Source organism: Beta vulgaris, chromosome 6, assembly GCF_026745355.1.
Source record: "Beta vulgaris subsp. vulgaris cultivar EL10 chromosome 6, EL10.2, whole genome shotgun sequence".
NCBI lineage: Eukaryota > Viridiplantae > Streptophyta > Magnoliopsida > Caryophyllales > Amaranthaceae > Beta > Beta vulgaris.
The window spans coordinates 21,538,828-21,558,066 of NC_079207.1; the positions used below are offsets into that span (position 1 = coordinate 21,538,828).

At 38.3% G+C, this 19,239-nt stretch overlaps 1 protein-coding gene across 1 annotated transcript; it reads left to right on the top strand.

The window, feature by feature from the left end:
- The first annotated feature begins 14,282 nt into the window (after positions 1-14,282).
- On the top strand, positions 14,283-15,194 carry LOC125498826 (uncharacterized). Its single transcript, XM_048647119.1, has one exon. It carries the CDS (start codon positions 14,283-14,285, stop codon positions 15,192-15,194), a length of 912 nt encoding a protein of 303 aa, XP_048503076.1.
- Positions 15,195-19,239: the final 4,045 nt, after the last annotated feature.

Consider the following 19,239-nt stretch of genomic DNA (forward strand, 5'->3'; position numbering starts at 1 on the left):
AATGATACTCGGCCTCAGCAGAAGACAAAGAAACAGTGTGTTGTTTCTTAGTCTTCCAGGAAATAGGTGAACCACCCAAGAAAACGAGCCAACCAGACAAAGAGCGTCGCGTAACAGGACACACAACCCAATCAGAGTCGCACCAACCCTAAAGAGAGAGATCACTATCAGCTCGAAGAAGAATACCCTGCCCAGGGGTACCCTTCAGATAGCGAACAATACGAATAGTGGCTTCCCAGTGAGCCACGTGTGGAGCCTCAAGAAACTGTGATAGAATGTGCACAGAATAGGCGAGATCCGGACGAGTAACAACCAGATAAATAAGACGGCCAACAAGACGTCGATAGCGCTCAGGATCATCAAACAAGGGACCCTCATCATGGGCTAGGCGATGGTTTTGCTCCATAGGGAAACCACACGGCTTTGCGCCTAGCAAGCCAACCTCAGAAATGATATCAAGTGTATATTTGCGCTGACATAGAAGAAGACCAGACGAGCTGAGAGCAACTTCAATGCCCAAAAAAATATTTCAGGGCCCCCAAATCTTTCATCTTAAAATAGTCACTGAGATAGGCTTTGAAGAGAGATAATGCAGCGGAATCATTCCTAGAAATGATAAGATCATCAACGTAAACCAACACATTGATCTGAATGGAGCCACGAGTGAGGGTGAACAGAGAGTAATCGGAATATAATTGCAAGAACCCATATCCTTTCAGAGCTGTGACCAATTTTGCAAACCAACAACGAGGAGCCTGTTTTAACCCATACAACGACTTACGCAAACGACACACAAGATTAGGATCCGAACGAGCAAAACCAGGAGAAAGCTTCATGTAAACCTCCTCATCAAGATCCTCATGTAAAAAAGCATTGTGTACATCCATCTGGTGAAGTTCCCAATTTTTGGAAGCAGCAATAGCAAGAAAGGCCTGAACAATGGTCATTTTGGCGACCGGAGCAAAAGTCTCTGTATAATCAATGCCTGCCTGCTGATGATTGCCAAACACGACCAAACGAGATTTTAGACGTTCAATACGTCCATCAGAATGATACTTGATGCAATAGACCCACTGGCTACCCAAAGCATGTTTACCCGCCGGAAGAGGTTCAAGGGTCCAGGTGCCATTGTCCTCAAGAGCCTGGATTTCCTGTTGCATGGAGGCCCGCCAACCGTCATGTTTCATAGCCGCTTTGAAAGAACGAGGTTCCTGTTCAGAAATAAGAGCTGCAAGAAACTTCCGGTAATTTACAGAAAAATTGTTACAATTTACATAGTGAGTCAAAGGGTAAGGAGTACCTGAAGGATGAGAGGAAGAGAGAGAAGGATGTGATGAGCTTATACTGGGAGCACTGATGGCATTGGTAACATAGTCACGGAGGCGGGTGGATGGAATTTTGTCACGAAGGCCACGACCCAAGGTCGGAGCAGGGGAAGAGAGAGAGACCGAATCGGTAGGGGGAGGAGAATTGGGCGTGGCAGCGGGGGGCTGGAGAGGGGCCGTAGATGTGGGCCGAGCAGAGAGAGGCGGGTGAGAAACAGAACCTGGGGTGGACACGGAAGCTGGGCCCACGACAGGTTGTGGGCGCGCGCTAGGAGGCGAGGGAGAGGAAGAATTGGTGGATTTGGCCGAAGACAAAGGCGGGGAGTTTTGTGAAGAAGCTGGCGAGGGCTGGGCAGACGGAGGTGGCGGGGCCGAGAGAGTAGGCGGAGCCGGGGAAGTAGTAGAGGATGAGGGGGCAGATTTTTGTGGTGGAACATCAACCTCAGAATCATCAAAGTCATAGTGGATGTAGGGGGTGTCAGAAAACATTTCTTGTGGAGCTATATTAACATCGTCAGGGGACAAAAATGGGAAAGTAGCCTCAAAGAACTTAACATCTCTAGAGACAAAAAATTCACAAGTGTCAAGATCATACAACTTCCACCCCTTTTTACCAAAAGGATAGCCCACAAAAAGACATTTACGGCTACGACTAGCAAATTTATCCCCTTTAGTTTTTTGATTATGAGCAAAAGCAAGACAACCAAAGACACGAAGTGCATCATATGCAGGAACTCGACCAAATAAACATTCAAAAGGAGACTTGCCATTGAGTAAGAGAGATGGAGTCCGATTGATAAGATGAGCTGCAGCAATAACAGATTCCCCCCAAAATATATAGGTAAGTGGGCTTGAAAACGTAAGGCACGGGCGACATTTAAGATATGTTGATGTTTACGTTCTACCCTCCCATTTTGTTCCGGAGTACCCACACAAGAAGTTTGAAAAATAATGCCAGTGGCAGAGAAATAGTCAAGGAGGCAATTGAATTCAGTTCCGTTATCACTTTGGACAAGTTTAATAGTTTGTGAAAATTGACGCTCAACCATAGCAACAAAGGACATAAAAACAACAAAAACCTCCAACTTATCAATCAAAAGATATGTCCATACAGCTCTAGAATAATCATCAACAATTGTTAGAAAATAACGAGCACCACTAGACAGAACATGTCTATATGGGCCCCATAGATCACAATGAATTTTCTCAAAAATACGAGAAGCATGAGTGTCACTAGAAGGAAATTTGTGTCTGGAATGTTTAGAACGAAAACAAATCTCACAATGGGGATCTAAATGACCCTTATGATTACAGAGATGAGGGAGTAATTTTACGACTTTTTCAGAGGGATGACCCAAACGGCAGTGCCAACGTTTCAGAGAGGAGGTAGCAGCGGAAACAGAGACAGTGTTGATGGAGTCAGTGCCGGTAAAGTAGTATAAGCCGTCCTTCCTAATCTCCGTTCTAATCAGCGCCTTCATGGGGTCCTGTATGACACACGAAGAAGAAGTAAATTGAACATCACACTGTAAATCGTCGCTAAGTTGCGATACGGAAAGTAAATTGCAGTTCAAATTTGGAACAAAAAGAACATTCTTAAGAGTAATATGAGACGTCAAGCAAACGGAACCAACCATGGTGGAAACAACAGAAGCACCATTGGGAAGGCCAACAGGACAATCAAAATATTTTACGTCAAATAACCAAGAATTATTACCAGTAACATGATGAGTAGCACCAGTATCTATAATCCATAAAGAGTTATCAAACTAGGGGTGGCAATGATGCGAGTCGAGTTTGAGTTTGAGCTAGCTCGACTCGGCTCGTTATCATTTCGAGTCGAGTTTGAGTTGACTCGAGCTCACTCAAGTTGAGTTTTGATCGAATTTTGTCTGAGCTTTGACCAAGTCGAGCATTAACTGAGTCGAGCTTTGACCGAGTAGATTTTGAGTAGCTTGCAATTATCTCATGTTAAAAAACAACAATAAGGTAGAAAAATGTTGAATTAGGTATTTTGCTATTGATAAATGGGTATTAGAGCTTCTCACAAGTTTTTGAGTCGAGTATTGAGTTGCTCAACTCGACTCACCAACATCTCGAGTCGAGCTCGAGTTCGATTAGAGGTCACTCGAGTCAAGATCAAGTTCGATTAGAGCTCGCTCAAGTCGAGCTTTCACCGAGTATTGATCGAGTCGATCTCGAGTAGCTCGCGAGTTGTCTCGACTCATTGCCACCCCTATATCAAACGTACCATTCAACCTGTTAGAGGACACAGGAGCATTACCAAAGAGACCCGCAAGAGCTTTCCACTGCTCGGGGCGAAAAATAGGGAGAAAATCGCCTGGCCGATCTTGAGGGCCGAGGAAAAAAGGAGAAGAAGAGTCAATTTTCGGTGGCGGTGGCGGAGGAGCAGCCTCGCCGGCCATAGCGACTCGGTTTTAGAAAAAAAAAAAAAAATTAGGGTTTAGATGGTGGTTTGCATAACCTGCTTTGATACCATGATAGAATGTGGAGAGAGGAAAAGATATGATTTGTTATTATGTTTAACGTAATACAATCCCTGTATATTAATAGGGAGGCAATACAAAAAAGATAAGCAGCTTTCCTAAAAGATAGGAATATCAAATCATAACAAATCAATCTATAAGATCACAAGAATATCTCAACAATATTTCTTATAATCAATCTTTAGTCACATCAAATATTTCTGGTTAGATTTTGAGCTCTCCTTGGAAAAGAAAGGCCCGGTAAGTAATTAGTCCATAGAGTATCTTATAGAGTAAAGTGTTAGTCCAAAAAATTCTTTTCTTGACCTTAGTTGAAAATATATACCAGTCATAGTTACACAATCTAGTAATCCTGTACTTGATTAAGGAAATTAACCTACTTCAGTATCCACCTTTAGAAAGCTGGGAAAAAGGTCAAAAGATAAAGCATGACAATAAAATATGACGAATGTATATATTAAAAGAAGTACCTATAACTGGACTAAAGGTAATTTATGCATGGGCCAAATGAGCACAAATTATAAAAAGAAGCAGAAAAGAAACAAGTTAAAGGTGGAGGGTGAAGTGTTATGAGTTAAATTATCTACTAATTTGTGCAAAGTGGAATATATTTAGTTGGTAATTGTCATACATATTCTTAAGTTAGAGGAGTCAAATTATTGAAAGGAAACAGAGTAGAAGTGGAGAGCATTATAAAAAAAAAAAGAAGGAAAGTGATATTGCATTCTTGATTCTTCTAGAATAAATGCTCTAAAATAGTACAAAACAAGTGTGCAAAAGAAAAGTGGGAGATGATTGAGATGCTAACACCCTTTTTGTTTATTGGTCTGTACTTCAAAGTTCAAAGAAACTATAATTGCTTTGTGATGACTGATGACGGGGTTGAACATAGGAAATTTAATTTACCCCACGCACATCGCTGTATATTGCAGAGGGGTCTCATACACATGAATAGACGATTACTTATTGCCTCTAATTTTAAGGGGTTTATATTACACACATTATTGGTGCAAAATCAATTAGTTGACTTTGCAAACAAGTCAGTGCACACCCAATAGTTTGATACTGAATGCAAAAGAGTCTAGTCCCTGGAGGTTACCGGTTTTAATTTGATAAAACCTTGCTAACGTACTTTGTTGTAATATAATTGGTTAAACTACAACACCTAATAAATTTAGGCGAAAAGCAGAACAAGATGCAGTAATTAATCTATTAATTATAGCCAAACATTCTCATTCACATCACAAACTTTAAAAATAAGTTTTACAACACATATGAGGATAATCCAAGTTGGACAACTAATGTGAAAACACAAAGATTATTAACTCCATGAGTTAAAGCGAACTTAACGCTAGTACATGTTCTAGATCTAGTGAACTAAACTATAACTCCAGAAGGGGGTTGGCTAGGCTAAGACTAGGCTACGTTAGAAAAAAGTAATTAGCAAGTTGTTGTGTGTTGTGTTGATTGTCCTCTGCTTGATGATCTTCCTTATATTTATAAACCAATGAGCTACTTAACGTCCATGCATCTTTGGAGGAAAAGGATTTGAATCATCTTTGGTTCAAATCTTAATCGTTTTCTGGCGCCTAGTATTACTGCGCACGTTCTTGCTTATGTGGCTCATTTCAGAATCATTCCTTTAACTACTTATGTCCTTGTCCTTCCTTGGCCTTCATCTCCTGAAGACCTTGATTGACTTTGACCTTCATTGACTTTCTTTCATGGGCTTTATGTTATGACTAGGACTTCATGTTAGAATAGAAATTAAACCTTTTGAGGTCTAATACAATGTACCATAATAAATGTTATCAGGTATCTAAAAATGGTAGTAACAAATTGCCCCCCTGATTTGTGGAGTGATGTACTCAGATCCCACAAATTATTAGCAGGGATGGACTTTCAATGGTTATAGCCAATCTCATCTAGCAATGTTCTGAATGTGACTTCCTCCATTGTTCTAAGGTGATCGACATACCTTTCTTTAGGATGGCTGAACTTGGATGGGAAGAGCAATCTTTCATGTGTTCCTTCTCCCATTTTTCTAGCCATTGTGAAATCCATTAAGAAAGTTTATTTAGGATGTGAACCTATTTGATTATTTTGTAATAACCAATAAGGATCTATATCATGGGTCATGAGATCATGCCATATTTGGCACGCACATTTTTATTGTATCATATCTCTTAAAGATGATCCGTCCACCATTCTATAAATCTTTATGCTTTTTGTAGTTCCTTCGACAAAAAGCTTTCTTAGATATCTCCAAGGTATGTTAGGTTGCTACATTTCTTCTGTAATGGTTTTGCCCCATGATTTGCAAACCTGAAGAAATGTAACCTAATCATCCTTTTCCAGTTTGGGAAATATCCACTCTTGCATGAGATCTAAATTGGACCCTATTTGAATGGTTTTAGATCCCCTTGTATGTTCTAGATCCTGTTGTGTATATATATATATATATATATATATATAGAGAGAGAGAGAGAGAGAGAGAGAGAGAGAGAGAGAGAGAAGAGAGAGAGAGAGAGAGAGAGAGAGAGAGAGAGAGAGGGAGAGGGAGAGGGAGAGGGAGAGGGAGAGGGAGAGACTATGATGTTTATTTGTCCACTAAATTTTCCTAACTGCCCAATTCATGGAAACAATTTTTGAGGAATGCAAGCGTAAATAGACACGTACTTGTTTTCACTTCAATTTGATAAAATAAAAACTAATTGTTTAAACAATTAAATAATAATATGCATTTAAGAAAATTACCATTGGAAGTAATTTTATAATATTTATAATATGATTTACCTATATGTATATAAAATCATTGATTACATCTTAATTAATTAAAAAATATTTGCATCTAGAGATAACATTTGAAAATGTTCCCTACATACAGTTTCTACCATAGCCTTGTATTCTTCAACTTATAATTCTCACCCTATAATACTTCTGATGACTACAAAATAGTAGCCATCTTCAAGGGAGTTGTTGAGTTTTGCTTTGAAGATAAGCCTGTGGTAGTTGCTGTTCCAAGCATACCTTCTGCCAAATAATGCTAGGTACATCCATGAGAAGAAGTTTCTTGGGTCCACAATTCCTAGAGTCGACATAAGAACTTAGAGTGCAGTGTCCTCCATTCAACCTCATCTTGACCTTCTTCCATCCTCACCACTTTGAGGGAGGATTGGGTGCAAGAGAGACCTAAGCATTTTGCGTATGCCCAAATAGTTTGAGGCCTAGGTAAATTGAAGGTGGTGATAACCTCCTTTCACCATTTTTGCAGACCGTTAGCAGTTGATCTTGTGATCTTTCTTCTAGTTTAGGCCACACATGCGTGGATAAAACATCGATGTTGGCACCGACCTTGGTAGCGCTTGATCCTACCAGCGTTAAGTCTTCTGAGTCCACTATAGGTTCATCGCCGAATACCCTCATCATTTTTTCCTCCCATTTCACTTTTTCAGCTGTGATGAAGGATTCTTTGTCTTCATTCATGTTGTTGAAGGCGAAATGGTGATTGAAACAATCATCATCAAACTCAGATACTATGTTTGCATACGCTTCATTATTCATTTTGATTTTGTGAAATGAAAATGAGATGATGAATTATTATGGCCAAGTCCCTTTAAATAAACGGTCCATTTTCTCAACGGTTATTTTTTATAATAACTTCCAGGATGAGTGAGTAATTGAGTACTTTGACCTTTTTATTTTAAAGTTACCAATTTGTTGATAAGCCTTATAATAAGAATATCATATCTAGACCTTTGGGCCTAAACTTGTTTCCTTGGTTTATCATTCATTTTGTTGAACAACCATTAATACACGTAATTTATGTATGGTATGGAAGTGAAATGGAACAATAAACATAGAATTATTTCATTTGATTGAAACAACATTCTATAATAATAAGATATCTTTTAAAAGAAGACATTTCATTAATTCTTAATAGTAAATACATAGCTTCCTAGGAAGATAAACTACGTATTACAAATATGACTACTGACTAATAGAACAATTTACCCTATTGCTTGATCTATCAAGTTTAAAGATGGAAAAAACTAGTGATGATATGTGGTTCCTTATGTTCATCAATATCAGAGTCATCATCATCTGAGTAGTCTTCATCTAGAGGCATATGTATACCTCTTTCTAGCAAGTGTTCTTGTCATGAAAGGCATGTACACTTATACTGTATAAGCTTTTTGAAACTTGTGTTTTCGTCCACTTGGACTATCCTGTATTTCCTAGTGAAGAAACCTAAACTACTTCACAGATGATAGATTTGTGATATTGAAAGACTAGTTCAGGAGGGAAGTATTGTCTTGCAGTGCATTCTCCCCAGGCCTTGCAAACTGTTAGGAGTCTTAATAGTACTCCCTTTTCCATCCTTGGCCAGAGATTTAGCGCCGAAAGGTCCACGTCACTTCCCATAAGTGCAACACTAGATCCTCTTTCCTCCATATCTCCTGGTTGGAGTTTTAAATCCTTCCCAAAGAGTTTGGTGATTTTGGGCTGCCACTTACTCATCTCTTCTTCTTTGAATACCTCTCAATCCTCTTGTAGGATGTCCATATTAAACATGTGCCTCCAAAACTCTCCAAGGAAGATTTGTCGTGGGACAACTTGTTGATTGCCCATCTTTTAAGAATTCTTTGGGATTTTTATAATTTGGAAAGCAAAGATTTTACGAATGAAATATTTTCACAGTAACATAGTGTATTTACATTACACCATATTAAGTGTTAACCCTATTTTTAGGGACAAATGAAACGTCACTTGTTATCATTTTTTATAACAATAACACGTAATTTAAATCATTTTTAACTTCCCTCAATTTCAGCCCTTAGTGGGTAAACATGGGTAAATTGGGCTTGCCCACTAACTCTTGATATGTCATATCATTTCTCTAGAGTTTAAGCATTTAATGGCATGAACAATCCATCATTGCTTTTAGAAGTAATTTATGTCTATTTCTTTAATAATGGTTAGCAGTTTTTAGTATCCCAAGCGGTACTTTATTTAAACTTCACAATTTTTTTTTAAACATGCATTGTTTGATGGTCCTTTTTTTAAACAATCCATTAAGCTCCTAACTTCAATTAGACATAAATATAAATAATGCAATAAAAAAAATTTGAACAATTTGTTAAAAAGAAATTTATATTTCATTAATAAAAATATAATTGCAATCTAAGGCTGAAAATTTTAAAATTTTACAACCTATTTATAATTTTCTAATTCTAAATACTAGGCCTAATCCTAATCCCTAGGGTACATAGGCTTGAAAGCGTCTGAGTCTGCCTTAGAGTCGCTGCCATTGGCGCCTACACTAACATTGCTGGAGTCAACGCCAGAAGAGAAGCGGTCTTCACCGCTTGAGACTTCTTCTGAGAAGGAGCCTCCTTGAATCCCCCTCCTTTTGGCAGGAGGTTCATCTTCATCTTTCTCTTCATCTTCATCCTTATCATCTCAGTCAGAACCGTCTGATGGGGGAGGAGTATCTTCTCTCTCTTCCTCCTCCTCCTCCACTTCTTCCTTTACCTCCTCTGGAATTTCATGAGGAGGGATGAAAGGTTGATCGACCCTCTTGGGGGTTGATCTCAGAGGCTCTTGTGATACAAGATCCGATATAGGGTTGTGGAGCATCCATTTGGAGATGGGTGTTTTTTGAGAGAGTTTGGGAAGATGAGAAGTTTTTTCCTTAGGGAGTCTTTTCAGGAGATGAGTGTGATGTTAAGGTTACTCACTTACCTCTTTTTATAAGGGATTTTACTGTCTGAAAACCAAAAGTTACACCCCTTTGTAAATGGGATTTGACATAACCCACCCTTTCTGATGGGCTTCCAAGTCACTACCCATTAAAATGAGCTTCTTTAACATGATGACTTTAATATCTTTATGTTTTAATTTGTTAAAACTTGACATTAACATGACCTAGTAAAAGATGCCCCAAATATATGTAATATGCATTACGCACATGCTTAATTTTGGTTGTCTTCTCCATTAATATCCTTTTCAAGGATTTTAGACAAATTTATAAGCTTTTAGACCAATTTAATTTACTTCTTTGTGAATCCACAACCATTACCAAACTTCAATTCACCATGTCTAATGAAAGAACTTACCGTGGAAATGAAATTCGTGAGGCACTTGTTAAAAAGGATGCTACAATGCAATTTGAGGCAACTCGTCAATTATGCAACGCAATTAGAGTGAACATTGGAAAATATAAATCCCAAGTGTTCTGGTATGTGAATAAGCACACCGATTCTCCTGATACGCCTTTGGAGGATACAATTGCCACAATTGGACCTGACTTCCCTTTTAGGATGCAAAGCCAAAAACATCAACTTATTTTGAAACAGTGCTGTCCATTCTTGGATCATATCATTTTAGAAGATACTAAACCCATTCCATTTACTTCAAGGTTGGCCTCCACTTGCACTGGCCTTTATCCAGCAAACCTTTTAAAGGTTGGATTTCATGAGTTGATGCAAAAGTAAGGTTTCTGTGCATGCAAACTTTTCATGACAAATGGACCAAGAACAAGATATTGCCTTTCTTCAGACTAGCTTCTTATGAAACCATTCCCTTTGATGGAGCTATCCACTACCTTGTTGCCTTGTAACATTATGGCTATATCTAGATGCTAACATCTCCTGTACTACTTATGAGGAATTAGCTTTAGCTCTTGTTTTATTGGGACAACTTTATAGATTTCTCTCTAGGCGTAGAGAATCCTTCAAAGGTTTTGGAATTTCGACCTGTGAGTCCCCTATATTCTCTACTGATAAGGAATTTGGACTCTTGTGGCTTTTGACTTGCTAGGGACACATATATCTCCCTACATTGATTGTAATCAACCCTCCTCCTGCTTTTGAAGCATCTAAGGGTTCAGAGGAAAAAAACCTTTCTTTTGATCCTCTTTCATACCTCTCTAAACTTGAAGGTAGCTGTTATGGTGAAGTCAGCTTCAACCTTGTATCTCCAGATAGATTCGGCATACAAGTTTACTTTTATTTCTTGTATTTCTCAGTTTTTACAAACGATCCTGGCATCTGGAATGTCTTCCCAGGTAAACAGGTTGTTTCTGTTGAAAAGGACGCATGACTCCTTTATGCAATGCCTGCTTGGATACAATCCCTTGACATTCACTATAGTTCCTTAGGGAGTGGGAACTTTTGGAGTAGTGTCCTTAGGTCCAGGGATTTGATAGCAGCTGCTCCTGAGTACCTTGGCTTTGAAGCTTATAACCCACAGCTGGTAGCTAGATAAATTGGATTGATCGGAATGTTAGCTATGCCTTATTTCCTGACCCACAATGATCATTGGATGTCAAGGGGTCGTTTTGAGGAAGGCAAAGCCCTTCGAAACAACACTCTCAGTCTTACTCTCATGTCCATCACTCTTTGGAAATGTGCCACTAAAACTGTTCGAGGCTTCCAAATATGGTGGGATCATGTATTCCTAGATGATCAACAATGTGCTGATGCTTTGGCGCACTCCGAGGATCAACTCTTTTTGAGTTATGAGTGATTTCTTTCCTTAGTTATTTGTAACTTTTGAGACGAATGAATATTACTTATTCTTCCTTATGCCTTTGTTGCTTTCTAGCAAAAGCTGGCAAGAAGAAGCTAAAAGTTCTTGATGGAATGAAAGTGGACTCTAGATATGGCATAATATATTGGACCATTGTGGACCAATGGATCTCTCCTCCCGTTCCTTCAGAAGATGAGGGGGATGCTGCCTATGATCAAGAGATTTCCTTTGGGGATGTCCAAACTGTGGAGGAAATTCAAATCGTGGGACAAATGGAGCAAATTGATCCTTTTAAGAGGGCTGCACGGACAAAAGATTATAATTGTCTCTCTTCCTTCAAGGGAACTCAATCCCAGGAATTAGTGGAGCAATTTGAATTTGTTTAGAAGTTTACCAAAAAGAGAGATCATAGTTGCCTTTCTGCTCCTAAATCCTTGAGGCATTCCTATAGGAAACGTCCTAAGTTAATTCGAATCATCTTCTGAGGTTCAGCAAAATGAGATCTCTTCTAATGAGGATGATACGAAGACCCTATCTTAAATTTTTTCCCAAAATCAAACTTTCCGGAGATAAAGCAGGTATGTATACCTTCTTTCACTCGCTTTTGTAAGAACTTTTATTCTTTGGAATATTAACCTATTTTAAATCCAAGTTCTTCTAGTTTGAAAGAGTCTAAGAACCTTAGTGATCCTCCTTTTGAGAAGCCATCACCTCTTGACTCTACCAATCAACCTTCAGTAGATATTGCTACAGCAGTTGGCCCAGGATTAACTCCAGATGGTGGTTCTACTAATGAACCCATCATCAATCATCCCACTTCCTTAACGAGCAATGCTTCCCCCCCAGTTGGAGTCAATGGCTGCCCCTACTTTGGAAGGACATAGTGCTTCCAGTTGGAAAAACTGTGCATCTTAATGTGGAGTCTGCTGAAGAAGACTTCCTTTATCAATTTAATGAAGACCCCTTGGAATCAACTCCCTTAGATGTTGAATTCCCAAGCTATCCTGTCACTCCAATAATTACCATAGCGAACCCCTCTATTGATAGAGGTGAGGTTCTAGAGGATTTCATCCCTTTAGAGGTTACACCATAGAGAAGCAATACCGAGCTTTTAACTACCTCTGTATCCAAAGGTTCTTCATCAGCTTTACAATCCCCTAATAGGGCTGGTTTGCCTTTTTTTCCTCGTGAATTCATTTTGGACTTCCTTTATATGAATCCATATCCTTATAAAACCAGACTTTGATCTCTTGCTAACTTTGCTTCTCTACTTTATGATGCAGAGGGAAGCACCTAAGGAGAAAGTGTGATGAAAGAGTCTGATGGAGGGAAAGAGGTTAATGTGAATATGTCCATCATTATAAGGAATCAATCTGCTTCTGGTAACACTGATTATTCCCCCAATGATGAGTCTTCTGAGCATATAAAATAAGAAGACAAGATATGAGTATTGGATACCCTGCTTTGATTATGTTAAGGGAACTCTTCTTCTGCAACAATGTAATGCTGAAACAAGAGTTCATTCTCTTAAATTCTCAGCTCAAAAGCTTCAGGAAGAGGAGGCTTCTTTGGAAGCTCAATCCAAGTCCTTTAAAAACTTCAGTACATTGATCCAAGATTCTTTGGTTGTTTTGATTAGAAGCTGAAGTCTCTTTATGAGGAAAGGCAATCTCTATAGAATCGCTTGGCTGAGATTAACAAAGAGGAGATCAATATCATTAATGAGAAGTCTTCACTCCAAAGCTTCATTGATATTGAAAAGAAAAAGCTACACCAAGGGCGCACCGGCCAAGCTTGCCAATTTGAGGAATGAGATGTTCAAGGAAATGACTATACAAGAAAGCTTGATCCTCCTAAAGGAGAAACCCTATAATGCGTAACAGAGAGGAGATCAATATCATTAATGAGATGGATGCTAGGGAGTATCTAGAGGCCAAGAAGGCAACCCCTCATTATCCCTCAACTTTAGGTTCCACACCTTACATGAGAGATCCTCCATTAAGGTTACCATCTAGAACTGCAGGAAGAAATCAAAGACCTTCGGCTGTCTAGCCAAGGCATGAAAAAACGATGCTATAGCCTATGGTTTATAGGCGTCCAGGCCTAGCTAACACCTCATCTAATCCCGTGCTAAGGGAATATCGACGGGGGCACATACCCATTGAGGGACCTTCGGGGGCACTCAAGATTAACTGGCCGACCCCATTCTCGGCCAAAACCACGGAGTCTCCTTCGTTCCCAAAGGTTAAGCTACCCACGATAGAACCCTTTGATAAAACTACTGATCCAGACGATCACCTATCAGCATACAGGCATCAAATGTATGTTCAAGCAGTTGATGATGCTACTTGGTGTAAGAAATTTCCAGCTACATTGAAAGGGGTAGCGTAAAAGTGGTTCAATAATCTTCCTCCTAACTCAGTGAATAATTTTACAGAGCTTAGTATTCTGTTCACTAGTCATTTTGTAGCAAATCGACAGGAACAAAAAACCAGCATGCATTTGGGTAAGGTCATCCAAGGACCAAAGGAGGCTTTAAGAAGTTTTGTGAAGAGATTTAATCTAGAAGCATTGCAGATTCAGGATTCGAATGCCGGAGTGGCCTTTGACGTCTTCATCAGGGGTCTGAGGCTAGGAAGCTTCGAATTTGATCTGGTAAAGAAAAAGATCACCACTCTTACCGAAGCCCCCCGGGAGGCTGAAGCATTCATTCACGCAACCTAAGTATGTGCGGAGGCAAAACATCCAGATTCAAAAAAGACTGAAGAAGCAGTTCAGCCAAAAAAGAACAATTCCAAGAAAGCTGAAACTTGGGCATTAACTTCAATAACGACCTCATCCAGAAGAAGTAAAAAGGAGTGAACTAGCAGCATAGGCAAAACCTAGAGAATTCAATAAAGATCAATACTCCATTCTTATGGAGATAAAAGATCAGCATGAACTAAAGGCGCTAGCTGAAATGAAAACTCCCTATCGAAATAGGGACAAGAGCAAATATTATCACTTCCATAAAGATTGTTGCCATGAAACAAATGAATGCAAGCATCTGAAGAGAGCCTTGGAAGATTTAACTCGCAAAGGAAAGATGAATTCATATCTACCCCAAGGGGGAAGAAAGTTTCAAAAAAGGGATGACCGTCAGAGCAAGAGAAAAGAAAGTGAAACTACTGATGAGGATGTAGTGCTTGTCATATCTGGGGGTTTTGCAGCAGGAGAGCCAACCAACCGCGGGCATAAAAATTACTTCAGGGAACTCGGCCAGATCATGCTTACCAATCAAGAAGAATCTGACCCCTTTCCAAAGGTAGTCGCTAGTGAGCTGGATCACGGGAAGATAAGAACTCCTCATGACGACCCCTTGGTTGTAGAAATGAAGATTGCCAATTTGAGAGTAAGAAGAATTTTGATTGATACCAGGAGTTCGACTGATATCATTAGCGCAGGCTGTTTATCAAGATTGAAGTTTAATGAGAATGACTTGGTCCCAGTCCATCATCCTAGAATTGGGTTTGGAGGAGAAGTAATCCACCCTATGGGAACTGTCACCTTGCGCGTCAGGGTAGGGGACAAGGAACCATCCAAAACACTGTTTGTTAAGTTCTTGGTGGTACGAGATCTGACGGCTTACAACGTCATTCTCGGGCGACCCACCTTGAACCACATCAAAGCAGTGATTGTTACTCATTCGATGTTAATGAAGTTCGAGTGTGATGGAGGGAAGATTGGATCTCTATATGGAGATCAGCAAGCAACAAGAGAATGCTACCTTACTACTTCAAAACCTTCATCATGGAAGGGAGAAAAATCGGAACAACCAAGAATAAACTAAATGAATGAATCAGCCCAACAAGGGATAAACATTCTTCTGACGCACATTGCTTCCTCAAGGAGACCGACCAAAATGTAATAAACCCAACGAAAGGTGGATTACATATCTGGTTCGACAAAAAGTGATAATCTCTAGCAAGAGAAACATCATGTCTCCTAAAAGGAAGCCGACGGAAATAAGCCACTACTAGAAAACCCTTACTTTCTGGACGCTTGTTGTTCGACGCCCCAACATAAGTGCTGGGGGTTTTATTTTTTCCGCATATCCTCTACGCATAAAAGCGTCGAGAATATTGTCAACACTTTTTGGCGTCCACATAACACGCCTACATCACGTGTATTCATTATATAATATGATCTATTAGAGAATCCTAGCGTGGGAGAAATCGCGCTTAAATCTTGGAAGATTTTTAATTTTGTAAACCGCATCACGCCGCAAAACAACAGCACACCACATTTCTCATCAGTTAGTCTCAAACACTCAACACTCAAACCCTATTCTTCTCAAGTCGCTCTTCAATTGCTCGCCGTCGTCTTCTTCATCAGGTATGTCATCTCTAAATTGTTCTCTTTTTTTTATTACAATTCTGCGAATTTCTATTGAAGAATATATTCTTCTCCTACCTTTCGACAGTCTTGAAGCAATTTCAAAGCTGCGAGAAATTGATCAATTTGATAACAGAATTCTCTGAATTTTCAATAAAAGTGTTGAGTATCATAGGTTTGTCTCGAATTATTGTTTTTTTCTTGAATGTTGTAAAATTCAATCTGATTTTCATGAATATCTATTGAATTCTTCGTTCTCAACCTTCCATGAATCTTAGAGAAATTGCGAATGGGAAGGCATTGAACAATTTGACAAGGAAAATCAGGACAATTTAATAAAAAAAGGTTAGTACTTTAAATAAGAACATGCTTATTTAAAATCAAAACTTTAATATACATCTGGTATACATCTGCTGCGAGTGTAATACATCTGTTGCCGGTGATGGGTTTTTGTTGATCATGAGATTCCTGCTAAATCTATTGTTGATGTAAATGATCATAACTTCGAAGATCCTGCTGATGAACTTGTTGCTCTTAATTTATTGTTGTTCTTCATCTTATCATGTGGTTTTTATGATGTTTTATGAGTAGTTTGTTGGTTTTAATGTCTTTTTTATGAAGTGATGTAAATAGTGTAGTTTCTACTAAGTGAAATCTATGATGTTTTCAGTTGATGATGGAATTAAATAATCTCATTTTAACCTCCAATAGAGAAGATCAGATGATACCCTTACTTAAAATCACCTCCAAGGATAGCCTGAAAAGGAATAATCTCCAACACACCCAATAAATTCATAAAGAAATAAAAGAAAAATATCAATAGATAAAGGTGGTATAACAGTAGTAATAGTCAGTGTTGTTTTAAACATAATTTATAAGTCTTATTTTCTTTAATAGGATATAGAAGTTTATGTTCCTTTTTCTTTGTAGGAAGGGGCAGGGGGGATGGTCTACTTAACTTGATGGAATCTGTATTCCTTGTGAAGTTCCTAAATAAGTCTAGTTTCTTTGGCAGCTTTCATTGTTCTGAGATCAATTGAGTTATATGGCATCCTTCAATTTTCATGTTGGACTGTAATCCTAATCAAGCTTAATGGGCGCCTTAATGGTGTGCCTTGCTTTAGGAAATAATAGAACATGGAAGGGCAAATGAAGTTTAATTCTTATTTTTTGGAGGTAATTTTTTAAAAGTTTGTTGTAGCCATCATAGGCGCAAGATGATGTTTCCATAATCCCTCAGGGTCCCCTGAAATTATGCTACCCGTTTGTATTTTGTTGTTAGAATAATCAGATCATTTATACGTTTATTGGTGTATTTATAATTTGACTAGTTCTGCAGGGGGTCTTATGGTCTTATTGAATGACAGGAAGAAGTTATTTATGACTGTTGGTGGTGTCACAGCTCTTGCTGCAGGAGTGTATACAACTAGGTACTTTCTCTACTCTTTCCAAGAACATATGTTAAGTGTTTGGACAATTAGTTATTTTGTTTTCTGCAATCCCCTTATTTTCATGCTCAAGAGCTCTTCAAAAACATATGGGTCTTATTGAATGACAATTCGTTGCGCAGGAGAACAAGGGGACCAAACCGTTCGTCATTTGTTATATGATGATTCTAGTTGTTGTCCTTTGTTTAGTTACTGGTTAGGGGCTGTTTGAGTATTGTATTTAGGTTATTTGTTAGAAAAAACACACACAAACTGAAGAAATCAAAACGCACAAAAATTGTATCTAAATACTAATATAATAGGACGTATACTAATCACTGTCCTTAGGATAATATTAGTGCCCTATTAATTGCAGTAGGGAAAAGAATCCACTAATTTACCCCCAGGATAATCCTATTTAACAGAAAGAACAATGCTGTGAACATTATCCTATCTCCATGAACAACAACATAATAGGCAAATTAGGTGGTTAAATTACTAAATCTTTAGGTTTATGATGATGTTAAGAACTTGAAAGTTGTTGTGCACCATATCACTTATACTTAGAATAGTTAACTCAATTAATATGTCAATATCAACAAGACTCCATTACTTTTACAGAAAGGTATAGTATAACAAGATATAAAAAGTTAGATTTTTACAACCTTTCACCTTATTATTTTTTTCGTTGTGGTTAACCATTTCTACATTTTATACATCATCTTCCCTCGTGATACTGCTTTGTTTTTTTGCCACTACTTTTGAGAATATACTGCAGTTTAACTTAGATTCAACATTATTGAACACTTGACATTATTGTCCACACTCCAAACATTCTCATTTGAAAAAAAGTTGTTGATTAAACATAGATTGAGCATTAATATAACCAGCAGATTATTGAAGCATTAAGATTACTACCTTCATTCCTTTATATTATGTCCATATAGTGTAGCTTCAAAGACCAAGGTGCGTGCAAGAGATAGAGTATTCCATGTGAAATTTGCTTGACTTTATAAATTATATTGTTGCATCACAGGTTAAGGCATGAAATTTTATACCTTTGGCCTCCTTTATATATAGGTAATTCCTTTAGTGTCCTTTTGATATATGTAAGTTGAATAACAATTAGTTATGCTCATCGACTCTTCCCCTTCCCGAACTCTAAACAAATATGAGGAATGACATCGTGATCAAAAAAATCAATGAACAAAGCTATTTACACAAAATTGGACGAATAATTGGTATGATAGACAACACTACAACTGATAAAGCACCCTGTGAAAGTCAAAATTAGTGATGAGAAGCCGATAACGAGTAACAATTAGATACTGCTTATATTTAATGAAAGACCAAGAAAAGTAACAAGAGAAAACTTCTACATGATGTATTGAAATAAGTATCATATAGGATATTACATATAAGTCTACAGGCTACTTTAGTCTGCTCTGTCTTATTTTACAGGAAGATTTGGTTGTTCAATTGCAGGATGTGATATTGTGGGTATTAGAACCTCCCCTGAGTTTCATCTAGTATTTACATCCTAACTCACCTAACAACCTCTGTTTCATCTAATATAAGGTGATGACGAGGGCGAGTACTAAGATCGGGTTTCATCTAGTGATGCTTGATTGTGGTTGTTGAAGGATCCCTTTTTCATTTTGTTGCTTGTGCATTGTGCTCATGTATTGTGGAAACTTTATATTTGGAACCTGGTATCTTGTGTTTCCGATGATAATTTCTGGCTATGAAATGGTAACGGTGCATTAAAATATCTCATGGTTATGTTTTTCAGTAGATAATGTTCGATCATTTTCTGATTTTGCTTCACCAAATGCTTAGTGCTGAATACATAAACAAGCTTTTGCCCTGTACTGGGATTCCCCTACATTGGCTTAGAAGTGAATCCTTAAAACTCTTTTTTAATATTATATGACCATTTGAAATTTTGAGAATACCCATTGCTTTCCCTTTAGAATTGAAGTTTCTGATTGGGTTTGTTTGAATGAGAATTTATATTTGAGGCTGAGTGGGAAGGGGTTAAAAATGATAAGGTTGAGTGTAATAGTGTTTCAA

Bases quoted from the DNA above. Each gene is read 5' to 3' on its own strand.
- LOC125498826 (XM_048647119.1), top strand. From the start codon at position 14,283: ATGGAGATAAAAGATCAGCATGAACTAAAGGCGCTAGCTGAAATGAAA.